We start from the raw sequence: 17,528 nt of genomic DNA, 5'->3' as shown, positions 1-17,528 counted from the left end.
TGATGCACGGAGAATTGATCTGGCAAATCTTGGAAACACTAAGGGGGCCGGAGGAAATTTCGGTGGTCCATGTGAAGGAACACCAGGCAGGAATTCAGTTCCAAACATGGGGCAACAATTTGGCAGACCAGGAAGCCAAAACCGCAGCACTGATGATGGTAAGTATCCTGGAAATTGAAGCAATTGAGGTCCCAGATGACCCTCCTGTACCCTCCCAAAAGGAGATTGAAAGCTATGAGAAGATTGGGGGAAAATTGGAGGAAGGTAAGTGGAAATTGCCAGATGGGAGAGAACTAGTCTCTAAAGGTTTTACCAGGAAGATTTTGAGTAAACTGCACCAGCGAACACATTGAGGGGCACAGGCCCTAGCAGAACAATTGTTGAAATTTTTCGGGTGCAGGGGAATTTATGAATTGGCCAAACAGGAGGTACAAGGATGCCTGATTTGTCAGAAAGTTAACCGAACTAGGGCAAGACAGGCAATCCTGGGGACTCACCCCATTGTGTACCAACCATTTGAAAGAATTCAAGTTGATTTCACGGAGTTGCCCAAAGTTGGGAGATTCAAGTTTGTGCTTGTGATCATGGACACATTGACCCATTGGGTGGAGGCTTTCCCCAGTCCACAGGCAAAGGCTCAGACGGTGTCCAGGAAATTACTGGAGAAAATTGTGCCCTGATATGGGGTGGTGGTTACATTGATTTGGACCAAGGAACACATTTTACATCAAAGATTATTAAGCAGATGGCAGATGCGCTCGGCATTCGGTGGGAATACCATACTCCATGGCATCCCCAGAGCTCAGGACAGGTGGAAAGGATGAATCAGACCTTGAAAGCACAGTTATCTAAATTATTTTAGAAACTCGGATGTCTTGGCTGAAATGCCTACCTTTAGCCTTGCTTAATATCAGGACAATGCCTCATTCAGAGACGGGACTCTCACTGTTTGAAATGGGATGCCACATAAGCATGGGATGCCAGTGGGACACCCCAAGCTTGAGGACTGTCAGATTACACTGTATCTGGTTGCAATCAACAAAAATTTGCAAGAACTCAGGAAACAAGCGATAGTATCTCAGAGTGCTCCTCTGGGATTCGCTATCCACAAAATCCAACTGGGTGACAGAGTGCTTGTGAAAATGTGGAAGGAGGTATCCCTCTCTCCTCACTGGGAAAGTCCCTTTCTTGTGCTCCTGACAACAGACATGGCTATTCGGATGGCGAAGAAAGGCTGGACACACGAGTCTAGGGTGAAGAAAGTCGAACATCAGGAGGACGCGCCCGAGTGGAGAGTCACTTCTTCCCCAGGTGACTTGAAACTCAAACTCCAATGTCCTTGTAAATGACTGACGGTGAATGGATAGGTTGTATTCTGACTCTGTATGCTATCCGTTTGTACATTTCAAGTGTGAATATTGTCAGGGAGCTTTTATTGTACGCTGCAGAAGGGGGCAGAGGCCAAAGGGATTGTGCACCCAGTGTCTGGAAGAGGAGCTTGAGCTGACTGACCGCATTCTAACCCTAGCTACAGATTTAGGAATTATCGAATTAGATTCACGAGAGTGGTTCCACATTTTCCAGAATGGGGTGTGTGGAAAGCTTAGATCTAAGGCAGAAATACTGGATGTGGAGTGCCGAAAGTCAATCAAGGTACCGTGCAGCTCAGATGCCATCAGAATTTCAAGGTGGGGCGCCTTTTAAAGGAGGTAAGCGGCTAGGTCAGAGAATGTATTCCCTGAAGAATACTCCTGCTGCCGCGAAGATGGTCTTCCTTGCCGCTGGTAGTACCTCAGGGGGTGGAGGCAAAGGCAGAGGAGTACGCCTGGTAGGAATCCTGATTGGCCTGAGCCTAGTCATGTGCAGGATGCAGAGTCTGCACACTGAGGTCCCGATGAGAGGCAGAAATGAGAGCTCCGCATATGAGTGTGGAAATTGCACTCAGGTGGTACCTGCTGAGCAAGGGGACGGGAAACCCTCAGCATACCAAGACCCAGAGGAATGCATCAAGGAGCCCAGCAGGTACTGTTGAGAAATGGCACAAGAGTCAAATTATGTAAATTGGACAAAGAAATTTGGTGTATCAATCCCGAGGCAGGGTGAAGGAACAGGCAGTCAGATGAGCACAAGCATCAGATATGGAAACAGAGTGCAGAAATAATGTCAATCCCCATTTGTAACCAATGCAATCAAACCATGTGGGTTGGGGGAAAAGCAGAATCAACATTTGTAGCGTATCACCAGGTGAATCCATTGTGTTATGACAATGCGAGGCTGGGGATATGCATGATGAACAGGAAAATGTATTGGATGGAAAGAAATGTTAAATTTGATGGGAAATTTACCTTGAGCAGAGAACCAATCATATTGGATTTAGCAGAGGCGAATGATGATAGAGTGTGCCTGCAATATGATCGGGTTGTCTGTTTCACAAAAAATGAAGATGATGAGGATCCTGAGGGAAGAATGAGAGAAATAACTCAGGAATTGAAGCGAAGGGAGTCAGAAATGAGGACAAAGCAAGTTGAACAGGAGAGATTAAAAACCCTGGAAGAACAGTATGAATTGCTGGAGAAACAATATGCTGATGGGGAACTGCTTTCCCCAGACAGGAACCTGTTCATTGACCTGATGCAAGAAACTGCAATTGAACTGGGATTGTCAAATTGCTGGATTTGTGGGGGCTGAAGTCAGCAGAAAACTGACCTTGGAAAGGGGAAGGTTTGGTTCTGGAACAGCTTTTGAAATGGGACAATCCGAGGGTCTCAAAATTGGCACAGAGACCTGAGGGATGGATTTTGGACCAGAGGGTGATTGAAACCATATGCACTAGTCGAGAAGGAAAGAAGGACACCGAAATGGTGGGATGCACCCCGTGTGTGTTTACCCTGACAGTGAACTCAAACACCAAAAGCAAGGTCTGGCAGCCAGAACCCCCTTTGGGGTACTGGAGCCGGAAGAATGAGACAAATTGTGAATGGAACAAAAGGATAGGACTGTGTTGGGTCAAAAATTCTGGAGCCAACCCTTTTCAATCCTTGGAGGGCCTGAGAGAGTACTGGGGAGACCCAGGGAAAATAACCATTAGATGGAAAGCCCTGGATGGAATTTATTGGATTTGCGGAAAGAAGGCATACAGTGAGTTACCCCCAAGGTGGAAGGGATCATGCACTTCAGGCATGATTCGGCCGGTATTCTTTACTCTCCCTCAAACAAAAAGTAATCTGCTAGAGGCTCCATTATACAAGACCCTGAGAAGGGAGAGGAGAAGCCTGAAAATGATGATACCAGTGATAAGTGGTAAGCAAGCCTGGGAGAAGGAAGAGTGGCTGGCGGCAAGAATAACTGATTATTGTGGACCGGCCACGTGGGCCCAGGATGGAAGCTACGGGTATAGGACTCTGATTTATCTACTGAACTGGCTGATTCAGCTGCAGGCAGTGGTGGAAATTGTTTTGAATCACGCCTCTGAGGCCCTGGATTTATTTAGTCAGCAGCACACCCAGGTACGGGCATTTGTGTACCAGAATTGAATAGCTTTAGACTATTTGCTGGCCAAAGAAGGGGAAGTGTGTGGAAAATTCAACGAATCGGAATGTTGTATTGAAATTGATGATTATGGGGAAACCATAAGAGGTTTGGCGGCCGAGATCAAAAAGGTGGCCCATGTCCCAGTTCAAAAATGGAACTTGATTTTACAATCTTCATGGTGGGACAAATTGTTTGATGGGGCCTGGTGGAACAAAGTGATGTTTTTCGTGCTCTGTTCAGTAGCTGGAATCCTACTCCTGCCTTGTCTAATTCCATGCTTTTTTAGACTGATCCACTCTGTGGTCCAGGGAATGCAGATAGCGATAATTCTTGTGGATCCAGAGGGAACTTCTCGAGGCAACACATCTAAAATCATGTGATTGGGAGAAAGGAAGTATGCCAGCAATGCTGCTGAACTATTGGCAAAGTTCGAGAAACAAGCAAAAATGACTGTGAATAATATGGGATAACGGGGTGTTCCAGAAGGGGAGTACAGAATAGTGTAAGGGAGGCACTCTGTTTGTGAAAGACCCTCAGTGGTGGCTGGTAGAAGTAGAAAATGAAAAATTTAGCAATTTGAGAGCATGAATTAAATTGGTGATATAAATGGGGAGGGATTGTAGCATATGATAGAGATAATTCATGCCATTAATGTATAAAATATTGTAAAATCCACAATATGTCTTTTGACCATCCTGGCCAGGAGCAGTGTCTTATTCATATCTAGTTCTTGGACGTTCGTTGAGATAAACATCGGGATTTTAACATAAGAATAGAAGTTTCCAGGCCAATAATCACCGGCTTCCCTGGGTTGCCAGGTCCACCTAAGAGCGATTATCACCTTGACGATTACATCTACCAAGATAATCAACAGCGCCACCCCGATGCATGTGAATGCTGACTTCCCCGGAGTCGACTGACAGCATCGAGACACTTGGACTGAGTCTTTGTCTACCTCTGCACATGTAAAGCCACGGTTCTGCATGTGGAGAGACACAAAGGACATTCGGTCATTTCTGCCTCGGGAAGAATAAACTGTATAAGAACTTGCTGCGCGAAGCATCATTCATGAACAGGGAGAGACTCTGACATTCGGAGGTCAGATCCGTGTTCACCCAGCGCCGATCCCGGGCTCGACGCTGACCCTTGGCTGAGGTGGTTTCGACGACCAAACTTCGGTCTCACAGAGAAATTAATAAATCTTTGCTAAATTTTCTTATAAGTTTGGCTTTTAATTTGATCATGTACACAGCACAGACTGCAGAAAAGATTCCAGCTGGTCTCAGAGCCCAGAGAAAGCTGGAGAAAACTGTTAAACTTGGTATTTGGTAGTCCAAGTCTGTATAAAAGAATGCTCTAAAATGTCAGCTTTCAAGAAAATGTCCTAGGTTGATGTTTCCTGTGCTGGTGAGAGTCTTTTAAACCCAGCCATCTCCTGACCTCTCTGCTGTTGCAGTTCCATGGACAGAGGCTGTTGTCTCTTACCCCCTGCCATGGGCAGGCTGGTGTTCATCAATCTACAGGACAGCAGGGCCCCATCCCACACCACTGTGACTTGGGGAGGCAAAATCCATCCCTCCAAATGTCACCCTTTGCTCCTTCTTGCCAGACTGGGGTTTGCTGTGGGTTGCAGCAGCAAAAGGGAAAACCCTGTGACATTTTGGGGCAGATGGAACCAAGGAAACCCCTGTGACACTGTGGGGCCTGATGGAACCAAGGGTCCTTTGTGACACAGAGGGGCCACATGGAGCCAAATATCCATTGGGACAGTTTGGGATCTCATGGAACCCATTGTTCATGGCGACAATGCGGATCCAAGGAGACCATGGTGTTGCTCATTGTTTATGCAAAGCTTTTGCATTAATTATGGAATCATGGAGCCCATTGTGACACAGCGGGGACCTGTGGAACCAAAGAGCCATGGTGACACTTGGAACTAAGGCTACCACTGTTGAGTCCAGAACCTCGTGGAACCAAAAGTCCATTGCCACAGAGCAAGGCCTCATGGAACCATGGAGTGGAAAGGTCTAAAACATTTTCTGCACAGTTCTGCCTTGGGTGAGTGGAACATTATTGGTGGCAGCTTGGTCTTGGCACACACTTGAGGAGTGTGTCTGTTTTCAGTGGGGAAACTCAGCAGTTTTAGATTGCGTCAAAAAATACAAAAAGGGAAAACCCCTTTTAGGCTGAGTGCAGCCAGCTCTGCAAGCACAGCAGGCCCCAGGGGAGTGAGGACAGACACGATGGGGCTGGGCAATGTGGAGCAAGGTTGTCCACACTGGGTCAGAGCTCAAGGCACAGCTTCTGTGAGCAGGCCAGAGCTGCTGAGGAGAAACCCTGGGTCAATATCAATCACAGAATGCTGCAAATGTCTCTGCTCCAAAGAGAGCAGTAATGAAATACACCCTTTAAAGTAGGAGTGCATTTTTTAGAAGCTCTTTGATATATTTCTCCATAACTGGAGTAGGAAATCTAAAAACCTAGGAGGGCCAAGGACACTGTTTCTGTTTCAGGCCCCAAAAAGTGCAAACAGTGAATTGAGCAGAGCAGACTGGGAGGATGGGTCTTCACAAACTGAAGCTGTAATTGCATAATTAACTGGAATATGGAAATGGACCAAAGCTTATAAAAGTGTGAAAATGTGTGACCCATTGTCCATCTTGGGTGTACCCTCAGCCGGGCTCTTGTACTGCCCCAGGTGTATCCTTTGAAGGCCTTTGAATAAATCCCTACTTTACTCCTGTAACACTGTCCAGCCTCTGTTCTAGGCAGCCTCTCAAGGCATCAAGGCCTGGCTGGCTGGGACACCTGGGGGCCACCTGACAGCTCCAGCTGACCCTGGCATGTCGAGGGCTGCAGCTCATCAGCCCCTGGAGCAGTGGGGCTCTGGGCTCTCTTCCATGTGGAAAGAACTGTCCTTGTTCTCCAGGTGTCCATGGCCAAAATCAGGATTCCTCCTCCAGATTTTCATATACGCAAAGTTTGTTCCCAGATGAATCTGCCAGGACCGACAGATCCGGCTGGCTTGGCCACCCAGAGGCCACCTCTCATCTGCCTTTGAAACACTGGGACCATGTGCTTTCCTTTCTTTAGGGAAAAAAGCACCTTTCACATCCAGGCACCCATGGCCAAAGTTGGGAATCCACCTCCAGAATTCCCTATATCCAGGGATTTCTCCCAGACAAAAGCTTTCAGGAAAGACAGGTCTGGCTGGCCTTGGCTTCCTGAGGACTGGTTCTCATCTGCCTTTGAAACACTGGGGCTCTGTGCTTTCCATCCTAATGAAAAGAACTCTTCTTCCTAGCCAGATGCCCACAGCCAAAACTGAGATTCCACCTCCAAAATTCCCTACATCCAAGGATTTCCCCAAAATGAAAGATGCCAAGAGAGAAAGGCTTGGCTGGCTGGGCCTATGGTGGCCACCTTTCATCTTCTACCAAAACACTTGGAGTTCATGCTTTTTTTTCCTATAGAAAAACCATTCATTTCAACCAGGTGCCCACAGTCGAAACTGGGACTCCACCTCCTAAACTCCGTCCATCCAAGGACTGTTCTCAAGTGAAAGCTGCCAGGACAGACAGGTCTGGCTGCCCTTGGCCTCTTGGGAGCTGCCTCTCACCTGCTTTTGAAACACTGGGGCTTGGTGCTTTCCTTCCAATGGAAAGGAACTGTCATTCTTGTCAAGGTGTCCATGGTCAAAATTGAGATTCAGCCCCACAAGATTCTGTATATACAAGGATTCCTCTGTGACAAAAGCTGCCAGGACAAACAGTGTGTCTGGCCTGTGGCTCAGACAGCCTCTGCTTCTGCCCCTAAAACAATGGCGTTCCATTATTTCCTTCCCATGAAAAAGAACCATCCTTCTTGTCCAGTTGTCCATGTCCAAAGATTGGATCCTACCTCTTAAATTCTGTATATCCGGGGATTGCTCCCAGAAAAAGTCTGCCAACACAGTCAAGTCTGGCTGGCCTTGGCCTTTGGTGACTGCCTCTCATCTGCCCCTGCAACACTGGGACTCAGTTGCTTGCTTCCTGTGGAGACCATTGTGCCACTGTGGGAATCCATGGAACCAAAGGGCCGATGTGATCCTGCGGGGCACCGTGGATCCATGGAGAGCATTGTGGAATTGCAAGGCCCCATGGAATCATGGAGAGCATTGTGACACTGTGGGGCCCCAGGGAACCAAAGGGCCATTGTTACCCTGCAGGGCCTCATGGAAGCACGGGGCGATTGTGACACTGCAGAAGCAAGGAGAACATTGTGACACTGCAGGGCCTCGTGGAACCAAGGGTATTGGAATATGAATCCCAATATAACCAGTTAGATGGTGCCTGGGCCAGTTCTGACCTTCGCTGCGGGGCCAAAGGCAGCACTGCGGTGTTATACCCCAGAGATACCTTGGCTGCTGGAGAGTGCAGCGGGGCAAGTCCAGGCTTGTCAGGAGTCCGTTTACCTCAGGAGAGAGAGTTTCTGGCGATGGTGGAGAGAAAGGGAGTGGATTCTGCTAGAAGGTTGCCAGATGTTTATTCCATGGGTACAGAGATGTCTGCACCGGGCCACTGCTGCTAACAGAATGGAGGCCGCATGGTCTCATTAACATTTTAAACTCAGGGCAGGGGAAGGGGAGGGGACAGGTGAGCCACCAACCACGTGAAGGGGCAGGGTCTCAAGGGACTAGGGACACCTATCACACGACGCCTTGCTGGTATGTTAGCCTGATTGACAGGGCACACTCAGCGAGGGGCCAGGGGGAAGGGAGAAGGTAAAACAGGACATTGCAACACACCACAACTTCTCCCCCTAGTTTTGTTTAAAAAGAAGAGGACTGTGTTTATGGTGCAGAATGATTGCCAAACCATGGTTGGTAAATCGGTTCTTCTTCTACAGGAGGGTCAGTGTTTTCCACTGAGGCCTCTAGGTCATCCACTGGAGCACTGAGGGCTTCCAAATGGTAGACCTCAGGAGGGGGAGATGAGCTTGAGATTAACTTGAGAACCATGCATCTGATTACTCCAAAAACAATGCTAAAAACTACAATAACTACAACTAAAATAAACAGCACTAAAATTACAGTTTTCAGAATAGATCCCAACCAGCCCGAGATTCCCCAGCCATTGAAAAGTCCACTCAGCCAGTCGTCAGTTTCTCTCTTGATGTCGTTCACCATAGTTTTCATCTTGTCAATTGTGGCATGGACATTCTCTGCCTTCGATGACAAGTCGAGACAGCAGAGTCCTTCAAATTCTTCACAGCGATGGTTGTGCAGAAGGAGCAGATAGTCTATGGCTGCCCTATTTTGAATGGTGGCTTGCCTGGTAATTTCCTCATCTGATAAGAGGTCACTCAGGGCAGTAGAAGTGAGGTTTGCCTGTTTTGCAACCCAACATTCCAATCGGCCTAATTCTCCCATAGTTTTTGCTGCCGAGATCCACGGCAGAAGGACTGTAATTGCAGTGGCCTTTAGTCTGGACCAGTGAACAATTTCTGAATTACAGTCAGGGTCTAATTGCCTTAGGTCTCTTTTTTTGATAGCCAATGTATGTGTGTTGTTTTTAGTTTGCCAGTGTATTAGATTTGTTTGATTTGGTGTTAACAGGCTCAGCTTGCCAAATGTACACGGACCTCCGAGCAGACGAGGAGGGAGACCTGCCCATGCTCTGTCTCCACATATTAAAAACACACCTTTTGGGAGTTCACGAGGCTTGTAATCACCACCAGATGAGTGCATAACTAGGACTGAATTTTCACACCAGTTCTTGTCTGTGTAGAGTGGGTTGCTAGGGTTAGGATAGGTGTTTGGTTTAGCTTCATGATATGGTAAGCGGGAATTGAATTTAAAGTGAATGCAAAAGGTTGCATTCATGGATCCTAAGGGATGGAACTCTTGTGGCTCCCTTTTTGACACTGGTAACTTTCTCGCCCACTCCTGCCAAAACAGCAAAGGATTGTCAGCAGGGTAACGGCCAGGGGAAGGTGCGAGTAAGTTAACTTCATTTAAAGCACTCCACATTTCATTCGGGAATTCTGCGGATTTAAAAGGAACTCCCACCAGGCAAGTTGACAGGGGGTCGGAGGCAGTCGCGGTGGAGAGGCAAATGTGATCTTGTCCAAGGGCTCTGGCCAGAGTGGTCCATACGTTTGCTTTGGGCTGAGGGACTAACCAGGAGATCGCTGGAGAAATGATCGCAAGTAGGACGAGAAACAGGCTCGGTCTCATGGCGTCTCGAGACTGCACACGAACAGCAGGATATAAATCGGTAAAAGGAAACTTAAAACAAACATATATTACAAACTATTCCAGATAGGAGGCTTAAATGGAATTTCTTCCAGAGAACGCGTGCGACGTTTCCTTCTCCAGGCAGCGTGAGCAACCTGGGGTGCTTCTGCAGATTTCTCTGAGACTTTGGGAACATAGGGCTTTACCCATTTGGAAGGAACCCACCTTAAACCAGAGGGGGTGGACACACAGGCGTATCCACGTCCCCAAGTAACCAATTTGTAAGGTCCCACCATTTTCCAAGTCTCAGGGTCTTTTACTAAAACCGGAGGTTTTTCTTTTATCAACCTGTGACTGCTCCCCCCAAAGTGGCGTAGGATGGGTGGGTTCAGGCTGTCAAAAGAACAATTCAGAAAATTGATTGTGAATAGTGCCCTGGTTAACCGGATGTGGGGAGGTTCTACCTTCAAAACCTGTTGTTGCTGGTCCAGGACCGTTTTAATATCACGGTGAGTTCTTTCTACAATGGCTTGACCTGTAGGGGAGTAGGGGATGCCAGTTTTGTGCTCTACTCCCCATTGCTGCAGGAAGCTCCCGAATTCCTTGGATTTATAAGCAGGCCCATTATCAGTTTTCAGCTCCTTGGGGATGCCCATGAAAGAAAAAGCCTGTAAGAGGTGCTTAATAGCATCAATAGATGATTCTCCTGTGTGGGCAGAAGCATAGACCGCTCCAGAAAAGGTATCTACACTAACATGAACATATTTCTGCCGTCCAAAAGCCTGTATGTGTGTTACATCTGTTTGCCACAGTTCACAACTGTTCAGTCCCCTTGGGTTTGCTCCCGTACTCACTGTAGGGAGTGCATGTTGTTGGCAATTTGGGCACGTGGCCACAATCGCTTTGGCCTGTTCTCGAGTGATGTTAAACTGGCGAACCAGGCCAGGTGCATTTTGGTGGAAAAGCTGGTGGCTGATTTTTGCCTGTTCAAAAACATTTGGGAGAGTGGCCATCACTGCAGGTGCAGCAAGAGCATCTGCCCTTCTGTTGCCTTCAGCGATAAACCCTGGCAAGTCAGTGTGTGACCTGACATGCATCACATAAAAGGGTTGCTCTCGGTGAGTGACTAACTTTACCAGTTTGGAAAGCAATTCAAAAAGTGCAGTGTTAGATACATCTTGCAGTATTGCTTGATCTGCTCTGGATACTACTCCTGCCACGTATGCAGAGTCTGTAATCAGATTAAATGGTTCTGAGAACCTTTCAAAAGCCCTAACAACCGCAGCCAATTCAGCAACCTGAGGTGAACCTTCCACCTCAACAATGTCCGTCTCCCACTGCTGGGTTTGAGGATCCTTCCAAGTCATAACGGACTTGTGGGACCTCCCGGACGCATCTGTAAAGACAGTTAGAGCCCTTTTTAAAGGTCTCCTACTTAGAGCAGTTCTTAATTTTAAAGTAAATTGAACATCTTGTTCAAACAATTTGCAAGCGGGCCGTGCTACCGAAAATTGTCCTGAGTAGGAATCCAGAGCAAACTGCAACACTTAATTTTCTTGAAACAATTGTTCCAGTATTTTCATAGTATTTTGACCTGATTTTACCTCAACTGGAATGTGAATGCACTTAAAATCACATCCTGCTAACTCCCTGATCCGGGTCCTTGCTTTCCGGATCAGTTCTGCTACAGGTTCCTGAGGCTTTGTCAGTGTCTTGGACCTTTTGTGACTGAGGAAAACCCATTGTATGATCAAGAGAGAGTCCCTCTGGTCCCGGTCCTTTTTTGGTGTGTCCTTTGCCTTAGGTGTTTGTTTTTCCTCCCACTGGAAAATAATTCCATGGAGGTGTGGCAACTTACCTAGGATGATAAATTTGAATGGCAGATCAGGCCAGCATCGGTGGGCCTGTCTTGTGGACATTGCAATCTGAACCTTTTCTAGAGCTTTCCGTGCCTCTGGGGTAATGGACCTGGGAGCACCTGGGTCCTCTCCCCCTTTCAATAAATTGAAAAGAGGGGCAAGGTCTTCATTAGTCAGACCAAGCCATGGTCTTACCCAATTCAAAGACCCACACAACTTGTGGACATCCGCAAGGGTCTTGATCCTTGGATTGATTTCTAGTTTTTGAGGAACAATGGTCCTATTTCCAATTTCTAAGCCCAAATACTTCCAAGGTGGCATCTTTTGAATTTTCTTTTCCTGGAGCTCGAACCCTGCAACAATCAATGCATCGATCGTTAGGTCAAGCGCATGTGTCAGTAAATCATCATTGGGGGCACACACAAGGATATCATCCATATAATGATAGATGATGGCCTTCTCTGCGGCTGCACGCACTGGGGAAAGCAGGGAAGAGACATACCACTGGCAGATAGCTGGAGATACCTTTAATCCCTGAGGAAGAACGGTCCAATGGTACCTTTTCATAGGAGCTTCTGAATTGATAGAAGGGACAGAGAATGCCAAACGCGGTGCATCGTCAGGGTGCAATGGGATTTGGAAGAAACAATCTTTAATATCAATAACAGCTAATTTCCAATCTTGGGGAAGCATTGTTGGGGATGGCATACCAGGTTGGGGAGAACCCATATCTTCAATTACATTATTAATTTGTCGGAGGTCACAGAGGAGTCGCCACCTCTTTTTGTCAGCTTTTTGGATGACAAACACTGGAGAGTTCCATGGGGACATGGTCTCTACAATGTGGCCCTTTCTTAGTTGCTCTTGTACTAGTTCCTCAAGCACCTTTATTTTTTGTTTACTGAGTGGCCACTGTTTCACATCAACTGGTTGGGGGTTGGGAATTTTTCCACGCAGCCTGGCCAGGGCTTTGTGAACAAAACAACTCAGGTATTCTTGCACACTCTGGGAGCCAACTTCTCAATGAGTGTGCTCTCTTTAAAATACCAAGTTTTGGGGAAAGAGGTTTAGAGGTTTTAGGGCTAGGAGAGGGAGGAACAGGGAGAGCAGAGGTACATGGCTTTACATTTGGCTTTTTCTCCATTTCCTTTTGTTTGAGCAATGCTGTTCGAATTTGTAAACTCCAGAACACAAATTTAGCTGAGCGTGATTTGCCAGATTGTCCTAAGGTTATCAATTCATTCCCAACTTTATCCCAGAATTGAATATTGTGGATTTCTTCAGGGGAAATGTTTGGGAACTGCAGAAAAATCCATCTTATAAACTGTTTCACTTTTCCTTTAGAGAATTTCACATTACTCTTGACTAAAATGCTAACAATATTATAATACACTCCCCTTTGTACAATGCTAAGTTTGGAACCCATGTTAGATGTAAAAAGCAAAGTACTTAATCCCGCCTGACCAAAAACAAAGCTAAAATCAGCTACCAATTTCTAAAAAAAACCACAGATAGAAAGCGATAACAAGCAGACAAAAGCTTCACAATGCAGCTGTATATACTGCTTTTAAAATTCCCGGGCAGCAGCAGCAGGGCACGCCCTGCCGAGCCGAGGCAGAAACAAAGCCTCCCCCGCCGTGGAATGCAGCCCCCCTCGCGGAGCAGAGACAGCAGCCACTCCACGTGGCAGCCGAAACCGGGGCCCACCCCGCCGCGTGTGCAGAGAACACTCCCGACCCCGCAGATCCCCCGGCCACGTGGAAAGAGAGCCCCCCCCTCCCCCGCAAAGAGAAAGAAAAAGAGTCTTCTAACACGTGTCTCAGCACGCTGCTGAGCCGGGGGGGAAGGGCAGCGAGCGATCCCGCTCCGGCGCGAATTCTAAAAGACAGTGAAACACGCGGCAGAAAATAAAGCTAGAACGCTATGGATTCCCGTCTGTGGGGGTGCGCAGCCAAAAATGCAAAGGCAAAAAAGGAACAGACCTCGCCGCAGAGTCTGTTTTTGAGCTTCTGCTCTACCGAAAGCAGAGATATTCACGTGAAATGGAAGCTGTAGGCTGGGTCTAGGCAGGCAGGTCTCCACCGGAAAAGGACCTCTCTCTGGGTGCAAGAGAAGCTACCCTTTTCTTCCTCTGGAAAATCTGCTCACCACAATGAAGCTGGGCTTTCCAGAAGGCGCCGAACAGTCCGCGAAACTTCTTCTGGGAGTATTACCAAAGTCTCTAGCTGAGGGCAATGCAACCAAAGCCCTTCCAGCTGGATGCACGGCTGGCAGAAACTTCTCTGAGGTACTGCGAGTCCGTTTTCGGGCTGCAGAGTCGCTTAGCCTACCCACAGGGACGCCAATATATTGGAATACGAATCCCAATATAACCAGGTAGATGGTGCCTGGGCTAGTTATGACCCTCGCTGCTGGGCCAAAGGCAGCACTGTGGTGTTTTACCCCAGAGATACCTTGGCTGCTGGAGAGTGCAGCGGCCCACAGGCGCAAGTCCAGGCTTGTCAGGACTCCGTTTACCTCAGGAGAGAGAGCTTCTGTCGATGGTGAAGATAAGAAAGGAGTGGATTCTGCTGGAGGGTTATATCCAGATGTTTATTCCACGGGTACAGAGGTCTGAGCCGGGGCAATTCCTCCAACAGAATCGAGGCCGCATGGTCTGATTAGCTTTTTAAGCTCCGGGCAGGGGAAGGGGAGGGGACAGGTGAGCCACCAACCAGGTGAAGGGGCAGGGTCTCAAGGGACTAGAGACACCTATACGGGCCAATGTCCCCCAGGCCTGAGGGACCAATCACACGACGCCTTGCTGGAATACTCAGCAAGGGGGCGAGGGGGAAGGGAGAGGGTAAACAGGGCATTGCAACACACCGCAACAAAGGAGTGATTCTGGGAACTTGGGTGGGTTTTATGGAAATGGGCAAATTGTAAATCACATTTAGTGTCTGTATATAGGTAACACACTGGTAGAATTCCATGTCCACATAAGGCTATGAGTTATTCCTCACTAGAGCTCAGGCCTGAATAAATTACACCCTCTGAAATAGCAAATTAGTGTTATGGAGCCTTACTCTGATATTTCAGAGATTTGCTGACAATGACTCCTCACAGAACCAAGGAGTCAGCTGTGACACTGTGCAAACTCATGGAACAAAGGGTCCATTGTGACACAGCAGAACCCCATGGAACCACAATCCATTTTGGCACATTGGGGTCACATTAAACTAATGGTCCATTGTGATGGTGCGGATCCAAAGAGACCATTGTGACCCTGAGAAACCTCTTGGAACCAAGGGGCCATTGTGACACAGCAAGGCCTGGTGGAACCATGGGTCCATTGTAACACTGCAGAACCTCATGGAACCAAGGTGACCGTGTTCAACTGCAGAACCTCATGGAACAAAGGGTCCATGGTGACACTGCAGAACCAAGGAGACTGCTGCTGGCAGTGTGAGAGCTCATGGAATGAGAAGTCCATTGTGAAACAGCAAGGCCTCGTGGAACCAAGGGTCCCTTGTTAAACTGTGTGGCCTTGTGGAACCATGAGCCATTGTGACACAGCGTGGCCAAGTGGAGCCAAGGGGCCACTGTGACACTGCAGATCCAAGGAGACCATTAGGACTGAGGAACCTCATGGAACCAAGAGTCGATTGCTCCACTGTGGGGCCCTGTGGAACCAAGGGGAGCACAGTGACATTGTGGGGCCTCAGGGAACAATGGAGACTGTTCTGACCCTTTGGGACCCACTGGAACCAAGGGGCCATTTGAGCATGGCGGGGCCTGGTGGAATCAAGGGGACTGCAGTGAACACTGTGGGTGTCCATGGGATGAAGGGTCCATTCTGAAACTGTGGAACCTAGGATACCATTGTGGCACTCTGGGACATCATGGAACCAAAGGTCCATTGTGACACAGCAGAGCCTCATGGAACCATGGAGTCCATTTTTACACTTGGAGGCCTTGTGGAACCAAAGGGACATCGTGGCACTTCAGGGCCTTGTGGAGCCAAGGAGACCACAGCGACACTGTGGGGCTCCATGAAACCAATGGTCTGTTGTGATTCTGCAAGGCCTTATGGGATCATGGAGACCATTGTGACACTCCAGGTGTCATGGAAACAAGGAACCATTGTGACACTGTGGAGTCTTGGCATGTCAAGGGGCAGTTGTCACACTGTGGCACCATGGAACCAAGGAGGCCATTGTGACACTCCAGGGCCCGATGGAACTAAGGATCCATGGATCAGTGCATGACCCCATGGAACCAAAGGTCCATTGTGACACTACGGGGCCTCATGGAATCCTGAACGCCATGATGACACTTGGAGGCCTCATTGAATCACGGGTCTCTGCAGGGCCTCATGGAACCAAGGAGACCCTTCTGACATTGTGAGTCCCCATGGAACCAAGGGTCCATTGTGACACTGCAGCCCCAAGGAGACCCCTGTGACACTGCCAGGCCTCATGGGAGCAAGGGACAATTGTGACACTGGAGCCCCATGGAAACAAGAGGCCAGTGTGACACATCTGGGCCTCATGGAACCAAGGATCCAATGTGACACCACCACTGTGACACTGCAGAGCCCCATGCGAATAAGGGAACAGGGCACAGCTCTGGTTGGCTTGGCCTGACTGCTCCAACTGCCCTTGGCATGTCGAGGGTCCCTTCTCATGTATCCCTGAAACCCTGGGGCTCTAGGCTTTATTTCAAATGGAAAAGAACCGCTCTTCTCATTTAAGCATCCAAAATGGAATTCCCCCTGCCAACCTTTCTAATATGCAGGGATTGCTCCCAGACAAAAGCTGCCATTACCAACAAGTCTGGCTGCCCTTGTCTTCCTGAGAGCTGGGTCTGACCTGCCTTCAAACACTGGGGCTCAGTGCTTTCCTTCCTATGGAAAAGAAACATCCTTCTCAAGGTGCCCATGGCTGAAATTGGGAATCCACCTCCAAAAGTCCTATATCCAATGATTGCTCCTTTACAAACCTGCCATTACAGACAAGTCTGGCTGGCCTTGGCCTGCTGACGGCCGGTTCTCACCTGCCTTCCAAACACAGGCGCTCTGTTCTTTCCTTTCTATGAAAAAGAACTGGCTTTGTCCTCCAAGCACAAATAGCTGAAATTGGTATTCAGCATTTGAAATTCTGAATATCCAAGGGTTGCTCCCAGACAAAGCTGCCAGAACAGGCAGCTGTGTCTGTCCAGAGGCCTTTGTCACTGGTCACGGCAGTTCATCAGCCCCTGAAAGGGTGGGGTACCATGGTTTCCTTTCTGTGGAGACAATGGTGAACCTTTGGGGCCCTGTGGAACCAAGGGACTACTGTGACATTTTGGGTATCATCAATACCAGACACCATTGTGACACTGTGGGACCCTGTGGCACCAAGGCCCTCGCTGTGGCTCTGTTGGGCCGCATGGTCCCAAAGGCCATCGCTGTGGCTCTGCTGGGCCGCATGATGGTCCCAAGAGCCCTGTGTGAAGCAGCAGGGCTTTGTGGAACCAAGAGGCCATTGGTGCATTTCAGGGCCCCGTGGAACCAAAGGGCCGTTGTGATCCTGCAGGGATCCATGGAGAGCATTGTGGAATTGCAAGGCCCCATGGAATCATGGAGAACATTGTGACACTGTGGGGCCCCATGGACCCAAAGGGCCACTGTGAACCTGCAGGACCTCATGGAAGCATGGGGCCATTGTGACACGGCAGAAGCAAGGAGAACATTGTGATGCTTCAGGGCCTCTTGGAACCAAGGAGAGATGGAACAGGTCTGGCTGGTTTGTCCTCCAAGGGGCCACATCACAGGTCCAGCTGATCTTGGAATACTGGGGGCTGATAGTCATCAGTTCTTGAAGAACTGAGGCTCTGTGCTTTCTTTTCCTATGGAAAAGAACCATCTGTCTTCCCAGATGCCCAAGGCCAAAACTGACAAA

At 48.4% G+C, this 17,528-nt stretch overlaps 1 protein-coding gene across 1 annotated transcript in view; it reads left to right on the top strand.

The window, feature by feature from the left end:
* The first annotated feature begins 1,220 nt into the window (after positions 1-1,220).
* LOC141726636 (olfactory receptor 14J1-like) overlaps positions 1,221-17,528 on the top strand; it is a 57,449-nt gene continuing 41,141 nt past the window's right edge. Inside the window, exon 1 of the mRNA XM_074531587.1 lies at positions 1,221-1,311. Within this exon, the coding sequence (XP_074387688.1) occupies positions 1,221-1,311 (91 nt within the window). The remainder of the gene's footprint in view (positions 1,312-17,528) is intronic.

Source organism: Zonotrichia albicollis, chromosome 37, assembly GCF_047830755.1.
Source record: "Zonotrichia albicollis isolate bZonAlb1 chromosome 37, bZonAlb1.hap1, whole genome shotgun sequence".
Taxonomy (NCBI): domain Eukaryota; kingdom Metazoa; phylum Chordata; class Aves; order Passeriformes; family Passerellidae; genus Zonotrichia; species Zonotrichia albicollis.
This window is presented reverse-complemented; position numbering and strand designations above follow the sequence as displayed.